General features: G+C 38.8%; 1 protein-coding gene across 4 annotated transcripts in view; it reads left to right on the forward strand.

Moving 5' to 3' along the window:
* The window catches only part of CNTNAP5 (contactin associated protein family member 5), a 272,016-nt gene that overhangs the window by 228,326 nt on the left and 20,090 nt on the right, over positions 1-23,600 (forward strand). For all 4 annotated transcript variants that reach the window (XM_071810877.1, XM_065840744.2, XM_065840745.2 and 1 more), the window contains 3 exons: positions 1,826-2,044; positions 10,055-10,294; positions 11,856-12,080. In XM_071810877.1, coding sequence (XP_071666978.1) covers positions 1,826-2,044; positions 10,055-10,294; positions 11,856-12,080 — 684 coding nt within the window. The remainder of the gene's footprint in view (positions 1-1,825; positions 2,045-10,054; positions 10,295-11,855; positions 12,081-23,600) is intronic.

The following is a 23,600-nucleotide window of genomic DNA, read 5'->3' on the forward strand; positions in this document are numbered from 1 at the left end:
ACTTTTTCAACACTGATTCTTTTTTTCTCTTGTCTTTAGAGAAAAAGCTACTGGTTAAATGTACCTGTAGACTGTAAATTTAGTTGAAGGATGAAAAATTTAATACAACCACTCTGGTTACTTTTGTTTCTATATCAGCAACATACCTAGTATGATGCAGCCCTAGTGTTTCGGAGGAACTCAGTGTGTATGGTACAGTTACAAGGTGAGAGCCTATGAGAGACAGGATCCTAATGCAAGATAAGTCAGTCACACTTGTAATGGGCCTTATAACTGCCATTCAGTACACAAAGAAGAGTAGCAGGGAACTGAGTGAGGTTTTGTTTCACTTCTGTTCCTATGACTTCAAATATTTATTAGTGACAAAAGGGTACCATGGCTTTCACATGAAATATGAATTCCGTATTCCAAATTCTGTCAAGCTTAGGAAAAACAAACTGAGTGCAATGCATTTTATAATATGCTTATAACAACCCCAACATAAAAATTAATAAAACAGGGCCCCAAGGCCCTTCAATTCATTAAACCAAAGGTAAATGTCATGGTGCATTATCACAAGGTAATGAGGTATGATTTACTGTTAATTGCACATCAAAGTCCAATTTGGTTGTACTTCAGTGTACTGAATTGGATTCTTAGGGATATAGAAGTATAAATGTCATTTTGTTATCAGATATAACAAATCCTGCAAACAACTAGGAGGATTGTTTAGTGAAAGCTTTTGTGTGTATGTTAAATCCGTACTCCCAGAGAAATGAGTTATTTGAAAGTTTGGGGAAAATCTTGTCTTTTAAACTTAGGTTTCTCATTAGTAGTTTGATGTTGTAGTTCTTGCTGCCAGATGGAATTTGCTGCCTAAAGGCCTTGTATCAAGGAAGCTCCACAGACCAGATGCTTCAAAGGGAAACGGCCTTTTAGCAGATGCGGAGGCTCAGAATAGAACTTTGTCTATCCCTGTGGAGTGTTTCCCATTCTAACTATCTAAGAAGCAGCTTCCAAAACCAGACGTATCAAATTTTTTGGCCTTGAAATAACAGGTTTTTATGAATTTTCAGTCCACAGCCTTCTGGTTGTGTGGTCTGTGGATTGCGTTCTTGGTCTTTCTGGTGTATTTCATATTTTAGGAACAGGAACAATAATCAGTAGCAAGAGTGTTAAAAAGATCTGGCCCCTTTCAGGCATTCAACAGAGCAAGATAGACTCCTTTACATGACTGCTGTTTTTCAATTATCATCCTGTTTCTAGGAGCCTTGCTGTCTCTGGACATGTATTAAACATGTCCCTTTGGTTTAGGATCACCAAGGAACTAGTTTTGCTCATCTGTTTCTCCTTGCTTCCCAGGGCAGGCTCATTCAGTCAAACAAATGTTTGTAGGATTCTCTTCTACCATTTGCAGCCAAGTTCTGTGATTGTTAAGTACATGCATTTTGAAAGATACAGTCAGAAAGAGCTCCTTCATCCTTTCCCCCATTTTAGTGTTATTTGTCCTAAATCTTTCGCTACCATTGTGCAACTTTTGTACAGTGGTTGACAACTATACTTCAAAAATAGGATAACCTACTATTTCTAGAGCACTGTAATTGTTATAGCAAAAAAAAAGATGGGCACACACAGCCAAGTATAATCACAGTAGAGATCAAACAGTGAGGCTGCAGGCTTAAATTTATGTATAAGCTGCTGTGTAGGAGATGGGAGGTAAATGATGCTGTACTATTTGCCAACATAAAAGTTAATGGACCCTATATTTATGTAAGATTTCTTGATGTCAGAACCACGATTTAATTCAGACCTGCACTTCCGCTTCACATCTGTTTATCTATTGCAGCCCCTAAAGAGATCACCTTCTCCATAGATGTTGGGAATGGCCCCACAGAAGCCACTGTGCAGTCTCCTACACCCCTGAATGACAATCAGTGGCACTATGTCCGAGCAGAGAGGAACCTCAAGCAAACTTCTCTCCAGGTGGACAACCTGCCCAAGAAGGTCCTGGAGGCACCTGCTGAGGGGCACTTCCGTTTGCAGCTCAACAGCCAATTATTTGTAGGTAGGGACCGTTTAAGGGTTTCTGTAAATATATACAATATTTATGTGTCTATGCCTTGGTAGTGCTATTGTTTCACCATTGAGCTTGCATGTGCTGACCTAACTCCATTTTCTTTTCTTACACTCCTTCAACAGGCAACATAAAGTAAACCCTAACTACTGCTTTTACACTCAAAACACTAATCATATTTTAGCCATACTATACCAGGTGATATTTTTAGGGTCTAAGAATGTTTGAAACATGATTATTGCCACAGAATTCATACTATTTCTTTCTGTGCATCACTGGCTGTTCAATTTGCTGTAGGAAATGTGATCTCTCTTTCTAGATTAAATGTAAAAGGCAGAAATTCTTAATGTAAGTTTCTGGTGCAAAGCCTGATGACAGTATGGTCTTAAAGTCTGTTCTTTTAAGCATGTCTGCCAAAACCCTTATTTGGCTATGGAGGGCATGTGTGAGAGAACTATGAACACAGGAAAAACAGCTACAGGTATTTTAACTGAAGGTCATCTTTCCCAGGGGAAAAAAAACCAAAACAACACAACTCTGTTTGCATACAGTTTGTTTCCTTGTTTCGCTTGCAAATGAAACCTAGATTAGGACCAGCTTGTATCTGATAATATAATCAGGGATGACAAATGGACTTCTCCCTTTTCTATATTCAAACACTGTCTTCCTGAGTAATCTGTTCAGTGATGGAGTGTGTTGTAACTGCTTCTTTTTCAAGGCCACGCAGGTAACTACTGATTCTTTCCTTAAAATGGATTCTCTTACTTAGCTGAAATGCCACAGCAAACCTCAGTCTGACAATTCATTTTAATAAAGTTTACCCATGTATCCACATCCTTTGATTTAAGAAGATTTTGGGGTGTTTATTAGAGCTTTTTACAGTGTATGTGTGCAATAATTACTGGGCTCTGAATGTAAGGAATGAATCTGCTAATAAATATAGCTGCATCAATGGCTGGGAGTCCCTCCTGCATAGATAATGATATGTACCCAAAATGATCTCTGATAAGAGTCAGTCAGAGGAAAGTTCACTGAAGAACTCACAGAAAGGAGGCTTAAGACCATCACAGTGCAAGGCTTCTGTTTTCTGTTACAAAATAAATTGTTTCTCAAATGCCAAGGTAGTCCTAAGAACATGTTTTGTGGGGGGCCAGGCCTGAAGGCAGTAGGGTTGGGCTGCTAGATACCTTAGAAACATCAGAGAAGTCTAGCCAAGGTACTGTTTCCAGATAGAAAACTTAGAGATTCTAATGACTGGGAAAACTTTTCCAAATTTTTGGTTGTGTCTTTTTAAAGGAGTAAAAATGAAGGATTTAAAGGAGTAAAAATGAAGGATTTATCCTAAGTCATCTATTGAAAATGTCATATATACTAGCTGCTTACCATCTTGCATCTGCAAAGCAGTATCTGCCTATAAGCTTGCTTTTTTGCCTCAGGAAAATAAACAAGTTACCTGAACAAACTTCATTGTGTTTTTAAAGTGACATAACCACTTAATTGCATCCTGGAAACCCACGGTAGTCACGGACCTCAACAAAGAAATGTGCCAACAGGAACCCTTGTCAGCAAAGACAAATGCAGAGCCCTGCACCTGGAGCAGAATACCGTCAGGCTTCTGTACAAGCTGGGGGTTGAGCAAACAGATAACAATTGTGCAGAAAAGGTCCCCTTGATCTTGGTGGAGAAGTGAATCTGAATCTGCCTGTGAATATACCTGTGCAGTGAGGAATAGATTGAACCAGTCCAACAGTGACTTTCAGCTAAAGTTTTTCTCTAACTGTACTTTATTTACAATAACCTCTAGGACACAGTTAATTTATATCAACCAAGAGGTGAAAAGTTCTCACTGTGCAGCAATAAAGAGATTACACTCAGTTTTCCATCCACAATTTTATTGAAACCTAAACAAAAAGGACAGAAAACCTAACATTTTCAGGGTTTTTTCAGACTTTAGCTCTACCTTACTGAAGGCCAAAGCTGTCCATAATTTTCTGAGTTTTCCTAAGAGCAGTGAGAAGAGATGGAAACCTGGGCAGCCTCCTGATTCTAATTCTGTTTCTCCCTGGGTACTCCAGGGAAAGATGGCAGAAGTCCAAAAATACGCAGATGTGGCATAATTTGTCTCTACTGAAAGTCTCATTCCAATCTCTAATAGGAGGCAACTGATTTAATACCTCAACCATGTGGAGAGAGTTTTATCCCATCTGAAAAATAAATGCATAAACAACATTGTAAAACAGAAAGCAGCAGCAGCACATAATATTACTCCCTACTCCCCCCTAACCCACAACATATTTGTTTCTGCAGCAGTCTGCATACTGACAGTGATTAAGGGATATCCATAATTAGTGTGCACATTCTTAATTAATAATCTGTGTAATCGATGTGATTTATTATTTTCAAAATGTTGCAAATAATTTTTAAGTGAATCTCCCTATTTTATTCCATTTAAATATGGAACCTTTTTCCACACTGAAGGTAGCTAGCTAGTCATTAAGATATAACCTTTTTTTTTTTTTTCTTCTTGATTCCTTTCCAGAATCAATTCACATATTTTGTAAATCTAATAAATAAGGCTCAATGTCAAAATTTAATTTAGCTTATTTATCTTCTGGAAGGGTTTATTGATCCTTTGGGATGAAGGAACTATATTAGTATCATGTAGCATTATGATGATTGAATGGAGATCCACCGTAGCTTTCAAACTTTGATTACTTTCCTGTTGCTGGAGAGACATCAGCCTATGTACAGTATGTGTGAGGTGGCTATGTAACACCTTCAAAAGAAAGGTCATTACCTTATAGGGAGTTATACAGAGTAGATCACACATAAGAAATAAATTTGGACATTTGTAAAATTTGACTACAGGGCAGTTGGCATATAACATAATTTTAAAGGAATTCTGTTAATTTGGACCAATTCATTCCTTGTCAACAGTTGCTGCCTGTTTTATGAATGAGTTATTTACTTCAGTTTTGGCCAGATTTCTCCTTTTAACCCAAGATCCAGTTATATTTGAGACTGTAAATGATAGAAGAATTTAGCTCTTGGGTTTTTATATTGGTTCATTGGCTTTTTCTTTTTTTTTATTATAGTTGGCTTGTCAAACAGATTGTTTTACTTTTTATGATTTATAGGAAAGAAAGTTGAACAGAAGCCTTTTCCAGCAATGTTCACAAAACAGTCAGTTGTAGGCAGTAGTGGAGCTGTGCTTCATTTATTCCTGATCCGGTGATATGGACACATTATGAGCCTTTAAATACTTTGTAAGGGTGGGAGTTAAGAAGGCCTGACTTTCCTTGGAAATTTATCTTCAGATTGACTGACTTAGGTATTTTAGGAGATTTAGGCTTTTACTGAAGATTTTCCAATGACTAAGCACAGAGAAGGATTTCTCTTTTATGTTTGTAGGTTCTTTTATGTCCAGTAAGGGATGAATTCACACTTCAGTCTTCCTGAGTGGAGACCTTGATGCTGTTTCGGTGCTACCAGTTTTCTTGAAATATGGGAGAACATAATATTGTCTCTCTTAAATTTGGGCAAGGAATTTAAAAAGTCTGGATTCAGAGATAAAAATATACCACGTGTGAGCAGATATTCTCTTCCATAAGAAACCAAATGAAACAAATCCAAATCACAGTTTATAGTCCTTTTAGAGGGAGAAAGCACTGATTGTGAACCAATGCAAAGCTATATCCTGTGAAAAGGATATAAGACTGTGAAAAATGTGAACTTGAGTTGTCTCAAAGGGATACTAACTGATATATAACGACAGTGGGTTCAGTGTTTAGATGTCATGGTTGCTTATTCCAGAAGAAAAATTCAGATGTTCAGAGGCTACAGCAGAACCTGGGAGTCTCACCATCACTTATGTTGTCCCTATATTAATTTTGAGTTATGCCTGTTTTTGAACCCAAGCCTGTCTGGGTCAGTGCTAGGGTAAAAATCAATTTTCAGCTTGCTCTGTGTGCTTGGTGTAACCATGGGTGGGTTTAATGTTCTTAATCTGCATTTCTGAATGTTAGGTGTGTCTTACTGAGTTTGAATTCACATTACACTACTTGGATTAACAGTACTATGTGCCAGAAAATCTTCACTCACTTCTGATCTTGATAAGCATGAAGTACCCATTATTTGTTATCTGCACACTAATACTTTCATTTTGGATTTGGTAACACACCACAGATAGAGAAGTTCACAGGAGTATTACATATCCTGGAAAGATGCACTCATGTAGCGATTTCTCCTACCCTGAAGTCTCTTTTGTACATCAATATTGTGTAGAAGGAATTTATAAAGTTGATAATCAGATCCTCCTTCTCATATGCTCATACTATTCATTGTATTCATTTACAGAAATCCTGGAATTTGGGTGTCATTTCTTTCCATGCCACCATTCTCCATTCAGTTCTGCCCTGCCACCTTTCATTGCCCTGTTTTATGTGTGATTCAATGGTCTTGGCTGTTCTTGCATCTTGCTGACATGGTGTTTGCCCTGCATGTCTGTCTTTAGGGAATGTTCCCTTTCGGGGAGCAGAACCCAAGCATTTGCTCTGGCCAGCACACCGCATAGCATGAGCAACAAATTGTCATTGCCTGATGTTCCCTAGGTTCCATTGGAATTATGATCTCTTCCACATGTTATTCAAAAAAAACCATAGAAAATGGCTACCTCCTTACTAGATCTCTCTGGAGGTAAAACTGGAGAAGGGGAGACAAATTGGAGATGTTTAAATGTAATCCCTCTCCTTTTATCTCCTCATCCGTAGCAGCACAATGTGACAGAATCCAAATTAGCAATTCTGGTTTTATTGCATCATTTCCTATAAATATCTGAGTGTCCTTGATGGTTTCTCTTTGTTATGGAGAAACAGGTATGCATAGTCAATAAAAGATAAAAGTGTAGATTAAATACTGTTTATATGGTTAGCTGTTGTGGCTAGTCTGTAACTGACTCAGAGAACACTTATGTATTTATCTGTGTAGTACCAGAAAGAGTGTTTCTATGGCTATACTTGTTGAAATTAACTAGAACAAAGGCAGAAAGTCTGCTTAAGGCCAATATTGGCACTATGGACTATGTGGCAGACTTCTGAGATAGTTTTATGTGTGTACAAAATGGAAGGGAGAATTTATTTTTACGGCTAGTACACTCAAAATCAAGCCAGCTAGGATTTTAAAGCAGCTCAAAACAGTTAGAAAATAATTTCTCCCTTTCTTTCAGTAGGTCTTGGGCATCTAGCTGCTGTAGGCTGCTTTATAATCCTCAGTTACAACATTGGTGTCCTTGCACCTGGCTATGTTTCTTGTGTTAATTAAAAAAAAAAAAAAAAAAAAAAAGAAAAAACAAGCAAACAAAAACGCAAACAGTAGAAGAAGCAAACCCTAAACAAATGCACAGGCCAAATTATATCAACTGCACCAAACTGCCCAGCGACAGGCCAGTTTGGCACAATACTTGCTCTGAAGAGACACACAGAAGTCATTCCTTTCAATGGATGGTCACTTTCAGCATTCCGAATGGGTGACATCCTTTTGGATAGTCCGTCTGCCTCCTGGTATATCCTTGTGGTCCTGGAGGAGGTGTGTCATCATGTCCTCTCATGGTGTAGTCAGAGATGGAACTGTCTTTTCTAGTGGAGAAGGCATGACCATAACACTCCAGTATGGGGAGGGGAGAAGTAGTGATTTGTACTCAACTGGTAACATCGGAGAAACAAAATACAAATTCTTTAATTTGATGCATAAAGCCTTGATCAGAAGTTTTTGTGCTATTTATTTGGAATGTTAAGGCGGCTAGCAAAGTTAAGTGCTTGGATTCCTGGTTTTGACTTGGGAACAAGGGAGCAAGGAATCTTTGGGTGAGTCTCCTCTGTCTGTTGTAGACAGTCCCAATGCAATGTACCCCAGAGAGAGTAAACATCTGAGAAACTTTGTTGGGAGAGAGAGAAAAGGAAGGAGAGAAAAAGAAGGGGCATACTTTGTTTACTGTTGTTTTAAAAGGAATCTGTAGACACTTGGGGATATTTTGGAGGCCATGAGGAGGAATTAATGATTAACTCCTTGTGTATCCTGTTTTGTACAACTTTGTTTGAGACTAGCAAGTGTGACTTGGATGTCTTCTGAGGAATATCACAGCAAGTTCTCCTACTCCTGAGTAACAATAGTTATGATTCTTATACTTTCATGCCCTTTCCTGTTCTTGGTATCAGTTACATAAAGCAAGAAATCTCCTAATATTTATTCATGCCACTTGAGATTCCCTAATCCTAATCCCTTACCATCAAAAAGTCCTTTGCTTCTTAAAGTAAATCCGCAGTTCACTGATTGAGTGTTAATAGTTTATCCAATTGTGTCACCAAGGGACAAGGGAGTACTCTGTGAACTTCTTGCCTCTTAGACCTTCTTCCTTTCCCCAAGGCTTCTATGTAAAATTCAACTGTATAAATACCTTGCTGAAAGCAACATGGCTTATTTGTCTGTGACCACCCCTCAGCAAAGAACACCCTTAACCTTGGTGTTTGTGGTCCCGAGGCTTAACTTAAAATCTGTTTTACTGAATAAAACATTTAAGTTATACGGTATGTACAGTTTGGGAGCAAAATCTCCAAAGAAAAGGATTGTGTGTGCACAGTGCAGCAAATGCCGAAGGTCCAATTCTTGTGTTCAGAGGGCCTTTAAAATAAGTGAGATAGCATTTGCACATCTGAAAAGAAAATATTTGTTTCTCTCACAAAGCCATACTAAAATAAACATGAAGTAAACCTGTCTCACACATACTATCCTATAGTTCAACTATTCTTATTCAAAATCAGAATTTCTGCTATTAGTGCAACAGAAAGAAAAATATGTGAAAATGGTATAGCAGAATAATAGGGTTTTGGTGAGATTGCTTTTCAAACCATTGCTTCATTGTCTTAGTTTGCACAAGTCTTGCTTAATTAAACAACTTATGAAAAAACAGATGTTCTTCTGCAAGGACTTAGCAAAAGATACATCATGCACTTTGATATAGAACCAACTTCTACAAGAGAATAATTTGGAAAGATGACACCTTTCATACTGCTTTTGCAGGAAAATCACCAATAAAGCTGCCATTTCAGAGCCTACAAATGCTGTTACCTCCTGAACCATAATTAGATTTCTTAGCCGCAATCAAAATTGCAGTATCTTCAAAAGAAAAACACTGGCCACTGCCAAACAAAGCCCATAATAAGAAAAATGGTGATATTTTCACAAAGTACTCTAAGTCATCATTATAGTTATTCTTACAGATTACCTCTTATGGAAAAAATGTCTTCATTGGGCAGATAAGAAGCTAGTTAGCTTGTAGAGACAGAACTGCCCTCTTGTGTAGATCCATACAGCTCTTATCTTCAGGAAGAAACCCAATTATATTGAACAATTGTAATAGATAACATAACTGTGAGCTGAACTCATGTTTCCTGCCTACAACAGCCATTCACATGCAACATCAGGTTGGGCAGTCATGCATAAATTCTGAATCAAGTCATTTCTCTTCAGCCAGCAGGCCTGGTGCTGAACCTGATTCATCCCTGCTATCTGGACTCATCAGCATGTGTAACTCACCTGCTGTTGGGATTAGGCTGTTATTTATACTCTGTGCTATGGCAACAACAACAACGAAAAAATAGGTTTGGCTTTCTCATGTATTAGGTGATATGCAGACATACGATAAAGAAGCTAATCTTTTTTCCCAAATGAATTTGCAGTTTAAATGCCAGACAGGGCAGTAGATAAGGCAGGAAGGAGAAGAATGGCAACAAGAAAGTGTCACATACAGCTTTTTAGTCCTTTCATGAAGATAGAGAACTTTAGTTTCCAGAGCTGTCCATCATCTTTTGCCACTGCATGCATTGATATATAATATTTTTTTTAAAATTCATGGACTCATATTTGTACCTCTGTATTGGACTTGAGGGCTTTGATCGCTGTGCAGGCTCACCAATGAATGCATGTGCTTTTTTCTCTCTTTTTCAGGGGGAACGGCTTCCAGACAAAAGGGATTTTTGGGATGCATTCGATCTCTGCATTTAAATGGACAGAAACTTGACCTTGAAGAGAGAGCTAAAATGACATCTGGTGTTAAACCTGGATGTCCAGGACATTGCAGCAGTTATGGTAACCTGTGCCATAATGGAGGAAAATGTGTGGAGAAGTATAATGGTTACTCCTGTGATTGTACCAACTCAGCCTATGAAGGACCTTTCTGCAAGGAAGGTAAGCACTGAGTTTTGATCCTAAGTCCTTAGTGGTCTCTGAATTACAGCAGTTTCACTCCTGTCAGTTTGGTGTCCCTGATGTTACAATAAGACATTCTACTATCAGCTGTCACTTCAGCATTACTAAGTGTTTATCTTAAGCAGGTTGTAACACCTCCTTTTGTTGACTTCAGTGGCCTCAGAAATTAAAACGATACTAGTTGTCCTGTTAAAGCTGCCAGCTACATCCCACTAGGAGTCCAGTATTCAATTGCATATAATGGCCCAGACATTAGCAAATAGGGCTGACATTTTTTCATAACAGTTGTCTACCCATGTCTGAATGTTTAGTTTGCTTGTTTTTAAGCCTCATCTAGCTTTGTTCACCTTAACAAAATCGTGAGAGCTTTTCTTTACAGAGTTTTGGAGCAATGGTGTGACAAAAAGAGGTAGTTTTTTTATGTATTTTTGCCATCTCTGTGACAAGCCATTGAAACATTACAAGATTTTAAAAATAAGCATGAAGCATTCAGGAGAAAACTGATTTGCACGATTCAGTCTGTGGTGAATGCGTCCTCACTGAACCTTTCTGGTGGCTCATAGGAGATGTTGCCAATATCAGAAAAAGGAGCAGGGCAAATGAAGAACATTCAATTTAGATAGCATGTTCTTTGGGGGAGAAAGGAACTACCAAAACTCCTGTTCAATAACAGCAAGGTGCAATGTGAGTGTTTTCATTTCCACGGCTGCCACTCACTTCCTGAATGCAGCAGGTTTACTAAGTGGGCCAAATCATCTGCTGGTGTAAATCGGCTTGGTTATACTGCAGTCCACAGAACTATGCCCACTTACGTAAGCTGAGGATTTGGCACTGATGTCACGAGACACATATCAAATAGCCACATAGTGTCCTGCTAGGAGATGCTGCTGTAGAGGTGGAGGTGCTTTATTAGAGAAGGTACTTGTAGTCAGTTTGTAGATGAAGGTATCACCATCCTAACATTACTGTGTTTTACATTAGAAAAAACTGCTGTTATCACATCTGTGTATTTCATGGCCAGACTATATTTTGTTTATTGAAAAAACATAAGTGTGAGTTCTTGGGATCTGAGCATGCACAGGTAGATGTTTCAGCTTACCTTACTGGCTGTCTTCGGATCAATGTGTTGCTTTAATAATGACTTTGTTTAAAAAGGAGACTGCAAAGGACAAATACATTGTCTTTACTGTGGGGGAAAGGCAGAGAATATTCCTTTTTATGTCAGCTGTCAGAAGATGGTGAACCAAGCATTTGTTTGGCCAACAGACATTTTAGCCTGTTCTATCTTGTGGAGCTCTGATTCCAGCACTAAAATAGTTTAATTTAGAGGTCTGTCTCCATACACTGTCCTTCTCTGTGCCAGACAAACAGACTGTAAGGAAGGACACACTCCTAGTTGAAATTAAGGAAGTGGTAACAGCTGGGTCAGGGACATTTTGCAGTGTTCTCCTTTGGAGGGTGTCAACTTAATTCATGCCTACCTGGGAGATCTGAAATTGCAGTAGATGAAATTATTCTCTTGGTTTATATATACTTTCAGAGGTTTCTGCATTATTTGAAGCTGGCACTTCTGTTACCTATATTTTCCAAGAACCTTACCCTGTAACAAAAAACGCAAGCACCTCAAGCTCTGCCATTTATGCGGATGCTGTCATGTCCAAGGAAAATATTGCATTCAGCTTTCTCACAGCACATACTCCAAGCCTTCTGCTCTACATCAACACCTCCCTTCATGAATATTTGGCTGTGATTCTCTCCAAGAATGGTAAGTACTCTTGATTTGCTACCAAAGGGAGACCAGTGTAACTGGGGTTTGTGAGAATAGTATAGAATTCTCCACTGATTTAAGTTCATTTCTGTGTCTGCAACTTTATCACCTTCATGGTATTCAGTTCACACAAATGGCCATCGCTCTTTTTTATGTCCCTTTATTTGGCATTCAGTGCTACACTTGCCTATTCAGTCTTTGAATAATCATGTTGTTTGGACTTAAAATGTGCTCTGACTTCCATTTGGAAAGACTGTACAACAGCAATTCCTTGCTGTTTATTCCACACTAAGATCCATTAGGCCTCAAAGATAAGGGAATGAGAAATACCATGAACGTACAAGAACACTTGGTGCAGAAATATATTATCATTTTATGTTTCGCATTCTGTCTTGGCACATGTATTGTTCTTCACTGGGTTGTTTCAACGGAGTATGGCCAGTTTGTTTGATTGTTAAAGCCAGAAAATCAAAGTTCTCTATGTTCACAGATCAAAACATGAGGTGTAGATCCATTTTCTATTAAAAGGTACATGGTGTGGGGACTTTTTGAAAACATAAAGATTTTAGGGGCATAGGACCTACATCTTTTCAATAAGACTCTGGCTCCTGAGTCCTTACAGTGCTTTCAGAAAACTCACTCCAGACAAACATCATCCTTGAAAAATGGGGATGTTTGAATTATTCAAGAGTTATTCAGGTATTGGAGCACTGGAAGTGATGAGTAAGCGTATTGGTGAGTCACCAGCCTGTGGCAGAACAATAGAAAGCTAATGCTGTGTGGTTGAATATGTGCACTTGACTGAATGACCCAGACCACTCTGAAGACTTGCAAATTCTGAAATAGCTAAGCTTTCAAGTATGTCAAATGAAACTATAAGGGGTGGGGGGTGTAGGGGGGGAAGCTTTTAATCTCTATATGTTTTTTGCAATAGTTTATCTCCTGGCCATGTTAGGCAGCTAACATTTGGGCTGGCATGGGATGAGCATCCCAGTTCCTGGGAGAAGTGGCTGGGAGAATATGTGCCTGAACCCAGCTCCCCTAAGCGGAATTGCAGCAGGGTGGTGGCACTGCTGAGGAAACCCTCTCTCTCTTCTCCCATCCAGTTCCAGATTTCCTTCTCTGGTTTGCTCTTGGAGGCAAGTGTTTATGATTTTCAGATATATGAATATCCCAGTGCATAACTCCAGGGTGCCAGAGGTTAGCTGCTGAGGTGAAACCTCGGAATCCGCTTCTCAGTTACACTCAGGTCTCTTGATGCCACTCAGGCAATGGAAAATGGCCCTAAAGTGAATGAAAATGTAATATCCATTTAAATCACCTTTACTTTTGTCAGCATAGTGTAAAATGACCTTAGAAACATGAGTCAATTGACTTTTATTGATGAAATGCAACCATGAGCAAGCTGTAATCGTGAAGTTCTGGAAGGGGGGAACTCTCTAATGGTGGTTGGAGAAGGGGTTGGGATCAGGACACCAGAATCTCTTGCAGCAGCTCAACAGAAGCAGAGATAAGCCTTGCATTTTGGCAACTGCACTGTCTGCAGACCTCTACTTAGGTTCAGACGGAGATAGGGACTCTCAGTACTTCTTGAGATTATGTGGAGCAGCTCTCAGCACACTCTGGCAATTTAAACAAGGGGACTTCACTCAGATCTGTACCTCTATTTACTCACTTGTAAAAAGAAGGTAAGAATGGTTTAGAGAGTTGGTGAAATGTCAGGCTTCAAACCCCTGGATTACAAAATGTAGCACGGTATGCAAAGAATTGTTCAGATAACTAGCTGACCTTGGTTAGCTCCTGAAAGTCTCTTTCAGGGTTACGTTGTGCATGCTTCTGTGTCATTCTTTCAAGACAGTCGTTTCAGTCATGTATAAAAACCTGCCAGGTTAGAAATTACTAAGCAGAAAAGTAGAGAGCTCACAGAGTTGTTTGTTAGCATTGGAAGTTGGAAGGGTAAACATGATGCTTTTGTTTTGTAATGAATTTTATTTTCAAGGCTGAATCCCCAGCTGATTAATGACAAACCTTTCAGAACTTTAGAAAAAAAAAATCCTGTCTTCATCCTCCTTTTCTTAGGGATATGGTTTAGAGCTGGACTCAATGATCTTAAAGGTCATTTCCAATCAAAACAATTCTATGATTCTCTGCTTTTTGTCCCAAATTTAATATTTATTTTTTTTAATCTCATATCCTCTTATTTTTTAGTCTTGTTGGAACTGAAATTATTCCAATGAAAATAATATTCAGATATGTTAGTCTTTTTTCCTCCAAGAGGTTTATGCTGCCATAAAGTTACTGGACTATGAATAATAATGTCTTTTGTAGCATTAAAAGTGAGTGTGATTCCTTCTGTCTTATTGGCTCATTTTCAAGGAATCTTGCTGAGTTTGACAGTGTATAGTAGAACCTAAGCAGGTCTCTGCTGAATAACTGATTGGTTAAATAAAGGTTAGACTCTTGGTGAAACGAGAATGGGCATTCTCACTTTTCTGTTATCCACAAAATAACTAGGCAAATTACTGGTTAATAGAAGTGGCAATGAGAAGAATGTTTCTGGTAATTCAGACTTCCCGTGTTAAATATTTAACATAAAAGAAACGAAAGTCTCTGCAAGGCTTATTCATTGTTAGACTATATTAAAAGGGCCTTATATGAAAGTATAGAAAGCTATGGTCTAATGAAGTCAGGTGTTAAAAGTTTCCTGTAAAATCAATTTTTTTCAATAAAATTAATAGATAATCACATTTAACTCCAACATTCTTTGCACTGTCAGTCTGCAAAGAAGGTCATATTGTTAGAAGATACTGTACATATTGATTGAGACACTAGAATTGTGGTAATAAAATGATTCATTTAGAGTTATCCAACAGGACAGCATCAGATCTGAGAATGGAAATAAAATCTCCTCATGCTCACTCATGGCTTCACTGACCCAGATCAATGCTGCCCACACAGAAAGCCCTTCCAGCACTTGGAGCCTTAGAGGGCAGGTGGTTGATGAAGGAGGTAAAGTTATGATGGATGTTGGGTACAACCATATGTCAGTGTAAAAGCTACAATTCTAGACCAATACAGATGACCTCCTTCTATGAAATGAGAAGCTCATTAGTGCCTAGCAGCTATTATTTCTAGATACAGTTCCCACCCAAGTAACTTATCTATATCACAAGGTTGTTCTTATCTCTGATCAGTTGGCTCATATCCTGGCAGTTTATGGGTAAGTTTTCAAAAGCTGATGTTTTTAAAGATGACATTGGGATTCTTTCCATCATTAGTTAATACTTACACTTTTAAATCATGTGTATGCCTTTGAAAACTGTATCCAATAACTTAGCATTGTTCTCTCCTCCCCACTCTTACATACCCCATCTGGAATATTGTGTTCAGTTCTGGGCCCCTCAGTTCAAGAAGGACAGGGAACTGCTGGAGAGGGTCCAGCGTAAGGCAACAAAGATGATTAAGGGAGTGGAGCACCTCCCTTATGAAGAAAGGCTGAGGGAGCTGGGGCTCTTTAGTTTGCAGAAGAGGAGACTGAGGGGTGACCTTATTAATGTTTATAAATATATAAAGGGTGAGTGCCACGAGGATGGAGTCAGGCTCTTCTCAGTGGCAAACAATGTTAGGACAAGGGACAATGAGATCAAGCTGGAACACAAGAGGTTCCACTTAAATTTGAGAAAGAACTTCTTCTCAGTGAGGGTAACAGAGCACTGGAACAGGCTACCCAGGGAGGTTGTGGAGTCTCCTTCCCTGGAGACATTCAAAACCCGCCTGGACATGTTCCTGTGCGACCTCACCTAGGCGTTCCTGCTCCAGCAGGGGGATTGGACTGGATGATCTTTCGAGGTCCCTTCCAATCCCAAACATACTGTGATACTGTGATATTGTACACACAGATTCTTAAGGTACACATATATATAGGTGTGTATGTATTATATAAAGATTGATATGTATACGTGTATATAGATGGGTATGTTTGTAAAGCTCACATAGTGCCATTGATCCTACATCCATAAAATTAGCAGTACTATAACAACTGGCCATCCATTTTTAATATCTGTGCTGTAGAAATTTCAAATTATAGTGCCTACTACTAAGCTACAGAAAATGTGTAAACATCTCTAATTAGCCTTTTCAGTGTTAGTCCACAGAAATTATTTACATCACAGGAAGCTACTGCCCAGGAAAAAAAAAAAAAAAAAAATCTTTCCTACGCTAAGTTTTCACTGTACATTTTTACTAATATACAGGATTTCATCAAGTTGTCAGTACCTTAGTATTATAATCTTTGTCTCAATCTCTAAAGACAATAACTGATGTGGGTCAAAAATGTTAGAAAAGGAACTGTTAGTGCTCCTCCTTTCTCCATTCTTCTTTCTCTCCAGCAAGTAATCAAATGTGATATGAATATGATGAATTATGTTGTCTAGAAAATGTTTTCCCGAGTCGTTGATTCTCAGTGTTGTTGGCTTTCTCCATGGAAACAATATGATTCCTAATCTAGAAAAACAGCAGATAGCCAGCATCAAATAAAAAAGATAGAATCTCGAACTGTTCTAGAGTGATTGAAAATTTATCTACATTTATTATCTGATCTCATAAGAAACTTAACAATTTGAGTCCTTTTTTTCTTTGTTTCTATCTAGTACCTATTGCCATCACAGTGAGCTCTGTTCTCAATTTCTTTTGGAAAGCAAGACTCTGAAGTTGCATAGGAAAGATTAAAGACAAGGAAAAAAAGCACAAAACTTTTAAAAACAAAAGTACAAATGAAAACAACTGGAAAAATACTTCTGTTAGGTCTCTGATAGTCAGCATTTAGTAGCAGGACCCAGATCAACTCCATTGCCCAGTCTCATAAGGACTTGAAATCAGCTGACATTTGAAATAAAAAGGAAAATGAACCAAAATCTCTAATAGAGGTAAGCTGGATTAACATTCTGCAGAAAAAGAAGTAAATGTCATTAGTGAGAAGCTTCGGATTTTTTTTCCTTTTAATAAACTACAAATCTACTGTGATCTCCTGTCTCTAAGTCAGATGCTGCCTTTTTATTGAAGGCATGTGAATTCTTGTTGGTTTTGCTTTTCAAGTTTGTTAAACTGCATCTCCATCAACTTTTCTCAGGCACAAACAAAGCCTTTGTCATTCAGTGGTCAGGAAAGGCAAAAAATCTAGTTCAGTCTTTGAGGCAAAAAATATTTTTATTCTATTCATGCTGTGCACTCAGGAGTCCAATGGAGCAAAGCTAAAATAATTAGGGAAAGTAGGACTTAATGAAACACTGGGGTGGGTTTTGGGGTTGATTTTGCTGGATCTTTTGCTTTATCACCTTGCAGGCTTTAGTTTTGTGATGTGGGTAGCAGAGAACATAACTAACTGCTACAGAAAGACCTTCTAGGATCTGCTGTTGTTAGTGCAATAGTCTTATCTTTTAAGAACACATTCTGGCTTACAGACTTTAAACATCTATTGAACAACTTGAGCAATTTCTGTGACTGAAGTGGAAAATGGTGCTCAGGTTCAGGTATAGTTATTTTTAATAGATGAGGAGCAGGCAACGGTGGGAGACAGCTTTGTCGAGGAGACTAGTTTTCAAGCAACTACCTGTGAGTGACTGAGAATCGTTCTTGGTCTGGCTCTGGTTCACAGGCATTAAGTGATTTCATATGGCAGATAGGACTATATATCTTATACTTTTGAACAATTGCTGTTGTTGACCCTGAAATCTTATGTTATTTGTTGAATGAAGGGCCAGTGAGAGTTTCACTGGGAATGGTGAATGTAAAGACATTTTCCCCAGTTGCCTGTAAATGGGAGGCTGGCTGTGGCATCATGAGTTGAAAGGGTTGGGGTGACAAGACTTCTCCCAATCAGTTTCTTTAAGTAAATAGAGAAGCTCCTGTGGTTAGAAACAACTGTGATCCTTTGGATGATTCCCTGCTGTAAGCACACTTCACAGCAAATGAAATACTGATTAGAGTTTTCATTTCAAATCCAGCACTAAAAAGTCTTTGAGGAAAGAGTTGGATTCAGTGCCCAAACCAATTTTTTGTTTATTTGTTTGTTTTAGCATATGGCACTTTAAATCTCTAAGTGTGCAAGACTTAGAAAGGAAAAGCAGCCACAACATTCAGCCAAGGACTCTGGCAGATTTCTTTATCTGCTTTCCAAGAGGAGAGAACTGAAAGATCCGTCTCATTAGCTCAATTCATAGACATGTTTGTACTCATGAAGATCATTTTGCTGTACTGAAGGGTCAAGAGATGTTCTGGAGAACCGCAAGGGAAAAACAAGGGAACTGTAATTGGATTACATTGAGCAGGAAAGGCTGAGCATGCAGTTAATAATTGATCTGTGTTCTGCATAAATAGAGACTGACTTTGAACTTACTGGTGTCTGGCATAAAACCCCAGACCACTGTCTACAGATAATCAGCTTGGAAGAAAACATGCATTCCTATTTGCTTGGAGGAGGTTTTTATCTCTTAGAAGATTTAAGTTCCTGGCTCTTATTTTGCAATTGAAAAGTCATTTTATTGTTGGATTTCTGTGGAGCTATACTGGAAGACTGGAGAAGGAGGATAGGGGGTCATAAGCTCCTGTGTTCATATGGATACTGCATATATGTGTATATGCTCTTCAGTAATTCTGAAATTAGGGTCTTTTCAGAACCATTTTGCCAAAGCCTTTAGCCCTGAAGCTTGATAGTACTCATTTTTCAGTTATTCTTAACGTGTGAATGATCTGTTTTGTGGACGTAGAGAGCTGTGTAGGGAGAGCTGTAGCTCTGCAGCACTGTGGGCTCAAGTGCTGCCTTGGAGTAGTGTAGCTGTTTACACAGGACATGGACCCCAAGGCAATGATACTTGGAAGAGCCAGCCTGGGCCCAAACACACATCTTTATCTTGTTTGTAGTATCCAGGTCACTAATTAAAGGATCCAACTTCTCCAGTCACAGAGGGTGGCATAACCTTTGAAACTGGCAGTGCTTAGATGGACTTTCTGGTTAGAGGACCAGGACATCTCACAGAGATTCATGACCAGTCAGACAGTGTCTGTAGAACTCAACACAAACCAGGATCATTAACTTCTAGAAAGCCACTAATCCACAAAGTTCTGTGCTGTCTTTATTATGAGTTAAGAATAAAAAGAAGGTTTGAAATGAGAGGCATATGATTATTTGTATCTAGTTTTATTTAAGATTATTGCTCACTCTCCTGCTCCACAGACATCATCTAGTGCTCAAATTGATTATTTCATTTTTTTCTGTTCAGATCATCTTTTTCTGTGTTCTCATTGCTGAACATTATGGTTATTTGTTAGGCCAGCATGAAACAAGTTCTTCCTTGAATAGGTATCTGTACTGCCAAAACTGAAACAGGAATGATTGAAAGATATTAGGAAAAGAATGGAAACCATGAGGTAGGATCTCAGTAGGGGTAGGTTGGTGTGAATTCCTCAGGGCATCACCACAGACTATCTCAGCATTTTTTTGCCTGCGAGCTGTTCACACAGAGTTAGCGATGATGCATAATTTGCAAAGCCAAGTTGAACTTTTGGAATAAAATTCAGAGGATGATACTTTTTATTTCATTCACTGGATAAAGAATAAAACCTCTTACTTCCAACCTGGCTGCTACACTAGTCTTAAATGAAAAGTACAGTGTAAGATGAAAACCTGCCAAGACTTTTCTACATACAAAGGTGAGTAAATCATAGACCCTACTGAATGTCTGACCACGAGAAGACTAATGGCATCCAGTGTGTGTTTAAAGACAGGAGGAGAGATCTGAACATCAGATCCAACAGTAGCATATAGATACCTTTTGTTAATGAAGAGTCTTTAAATTATTTTAAAAATTCTTAAGAATGTGTAGAAAAGGTATAAGTTAAAATTTACCAGAATAAATGTCACCATCAGAAAGCAGGTAATTTCAGGGAGATTTAACTGCAGCTGGTGCCCTCCGGTCTTTCCTTCATATTTACTGTCACCTTCAGGGAAAAAAAGATAATTAACGTACCATCACCATGTAAAAGAAAGAATAACCAGTCCCTTCCCCAGAAAGAGGTACTGGGGAGTAGAGAGGTGATGGTAATGACTAATAGTACTTTCTAAAATTGCTGCTTACCCAGAAGTTTCATGTCATTTTCCAAAGGATGTTAAAATTCACCAGTTTCACCCACAGATAAACTGTGACACAAAGAAGGAAGATGATTTGTCAGCAATCATCCAAGCTGGGAGATTGTGGCAGTGCTCTATCTGTCACCTCCAGGATACATAAATACACCCCTGTGTACGCTTACCTGTGAGCTAAACTGGAAAGACATTGTTTAGTGTTATCCCACATCCATGGGTTAGCCCAGTTCCTATTTTAGGCCAGCCACATCGGCAGGGACATGGGCTGTTTTGGTCAGACAAGTGTTCCTCTTAAAATCTCTGAAATAAGCTCCGTGTTTAAGCCACTCATTATGTGCATGATGAGCTTTATGACTGTGGTCCTCTAGGTCATCTTTTAGACTTGCAATATTTTCTAGCTTTGGAGCAAGAAGCATCTGCCAATTCCTTTTTAATTGCCGGTCAGCCTTTGTTAAGCCAACTGGCAGCTAGTGGGAATAAGATGTCTATGAAGGTTAAACACTTTTGTCAGTCATGTCAGGGAGCTAGCTACATTTGTTGATGTTTAAGTGACATTCTCAATCTGGATCCAGCTGCCTAGCAGGATTGCAAAGTGAACTGAGGTCGTGAGCCTCCATGTAGCCTCCTTTAAGGGCTTTTTTCCCAAGTTGAAAAAATGCAAAGTGAAAGTGTATTTTTAAAATAAAATGACCTGAATATGATCCTTAAGTCCTGAATGTCTCAAGCTTTGAGTGGGAGGCTTTCAAATGAACACCAGGTTTTTTTTACTAACATAAAAGATTACAAAAATTTGTGGGGACGGCTCTATTTTTTAATCTTATATAAAAGTGTCATTTAAGCAAATGCAGTAGCTGAGTAATCATATCAGCAAATGTGTTCAACATTTTCACCTCTTTGTTTTCACCGTGCAAAACAGCAGGAGTTACCTCTTAAAATCTGCAAGTACTTTCTTAGTTAAATACCACTGGATGCTGAAGAGATGGGCCTTGTTTCTTTCAAATCACCAGCGGCACTTCCACTGAAGAGTAAATTTACTGAGTAAATATCCCTGGGGAGAAACTGCTAATTAAGGAGCAGGTTTCTTAGCCAGCTGCTCCTAAATGAGAAAGTAGTAGTTCATTTTTAAATATCTAGGCTACGAAGAGCGACACTGTCACGCTGGATCTGTGCAAGTTGCCAGAGATATTTTGTGGTAGAGAGAACTGAAAACTGTCATGTTCTGCAGTCAGGAGCGAACAAACATTTCCACCTTATGAGCAGCAAATGGCTTTCTTGGCTAAATATTTCTTTTTTTTTATTCTTCATAATAGCCACATCAATAACCTCACTAATATATTCCACCCTTTGTTTAACTGATGCCTTCCTTAATTATTTTCTCTTTTAGCTATAGCTTAGGTGAGTGCTGAAGGTAGACGCAGTGGTGTAATTAACATCTTACAGTCTGATGAGGGTGACTGCTGGTTTGAGACACTTGTAAGAGGTTCTATTGGTCATAAACTCCTTTGTTTCTGAGTGCCTTTGAGGCAGTGGGACATGCAGGGGTTGTCTGAGACCCTTTTCCTAATGGAGTGTTTCATCTTTTTATACAGGCACATTTCTCCCAAATTTCAGTTGTCAGCTTCCCTGATTTAAATGATTTTTACTGATGTTACATGATGGTGATAAAGTTGTATGTTTTATGTGTGCCACCCACAGTTGCTCCTTAAAGTAACCTCAGCTTTTCTGAGCGGTGCAAGATGTCTTGCCAGCTGCTCCAGACAGTTTAAGTCATTAAAAAGTGCTATTGAAGTTGGCAGAGATGTTGGGTTCAAAATGGGCTCATTTAAAACCAGCTTTTGTAAATGAAGGTCATGCAGAGAAGTCTCAGACTCCAAAGACATCACGTTCCATTCCTTGCTGTTTGGTTCTTCAAGTCTAAATGGCACAACACCTGTGGTCCTGGTGACATGTGACAAAAACTTTGTTTATGAATGATGGATCTATAGATCAAATTCCTGGTATCATTTTTTTTAGTTTTCTGTAGAGCTGCTTTAACCTTTTAGCCAAATAGCTAGGTGAGATCTTTTAAGCCAAGAAGTCTTTTCCTGAGCTAGAACATTCTATAACATTTTCCCATGCTCTCTTTTCCAGGCAATGATGTAAAAATTACTGTTTAATTTTCAATACAAGCTTTGGCAGTCCAGAATTAATGCAAAATTAGTGGGCATAGGCCACAAACTACCAGATGTTTCTGACATTCCACTCAGGCACTGTTGTAGACACAGGAAAAAGAAAGACAACTCTTCTGTTGACATATTCAATCAGAAAATGTTTTGGACATAGAGTCTTTAATATGGTCAAGGTATGTCTTCATACAGTGTGGCTTGGGAATATTTTTTTCTTCTTCAGCCTGAACACATAGAAATCTCTAACCAGTATAGTGTAGCTATTACCACTAGACTTAAGAGTTACTACTACATCTTTCTTGTTCTCAGCAAAAAGGCAGAAGCAGTTTGAAGGCACTGTGCTATTCCTGTAGCTGCCTGGAGGTTGATTATGCTGGCACTTGATCCCCAAGCTACTCATCAGCGTGGGAAAACATAAATACTTTCCTTTGGTCTCCGTTTCCCAGAACTTCCCTCTGCAGAAGGGGATCCCCAGGAACCCTGTTAAAATGGCTCTGTAGCTGTTTCATATCAACAAAGAGGTGTCATTCAGCCCTGCAATCATAGATTATACTACTGCAGATTACAGACTGAAGACCACAGTGATGTGTAGCAATCCAGATCTGATACTGGTAGTGGCCTCATCACAGTAGCATGGCAACCCATGTGGACTTGTTTCCTCCAGAAGTGGCAAACAGAGGACACTCTGTGCTGTGTAACACTGTGGCTAAACTGTGCCTGTTCCTTTTGTGGGTTGTTATGGAGCTATCTCCATGCTGATCTGCAGTTTGCAGAATTTGAAGTTGAAAGGGATTACTATAATAATGAAGTGTGAATCTACTCATACCTATTATAACATTGCTGGGGTAGTGAGCTCAGTAAAATTTTCCAGTCTAAGGCCAAAAATATGATACCTCTCTCTTTCCTTCCATGACTCTTGTATGGACTTAATAGAAAAGTCCTCCAGCAATTCCACATACATTAGAGAAGGAAGAAAACACAACAGGCAGTGCATTACTTGAACATCATGGCAATCCAGGTGTGCATGCTCACACCTGGGGAGATGCGGAGGATGACAGGCATGACTGCAACAAGACTGCCAGAAATTATGCTGCTTATGATTAGTGTGAATCCCTATTGTGAGGCAAAAATGATACAAAATAGAGAGAGAATAAATAATAGAGAGAATAGAGCTGGTTTAGGCACAGATTTTTATTTGCAGTTAGTGACACT

This window comes from Patagioenas fasciata, chromosome 7 (genome assembly GCF_037038585.1).
Source record: "Patagioenas fasciata isolate bPatFas1 chromosome 7, bPatFas1.hap1, whole genome shotgun sequence".
Classification (NCBI taxonomy): Eukaryota; Metazoa; Chordata; class Aves; order Columbiformes; family Columbidae; genus Patagioenas; species Patagioenas fasciata.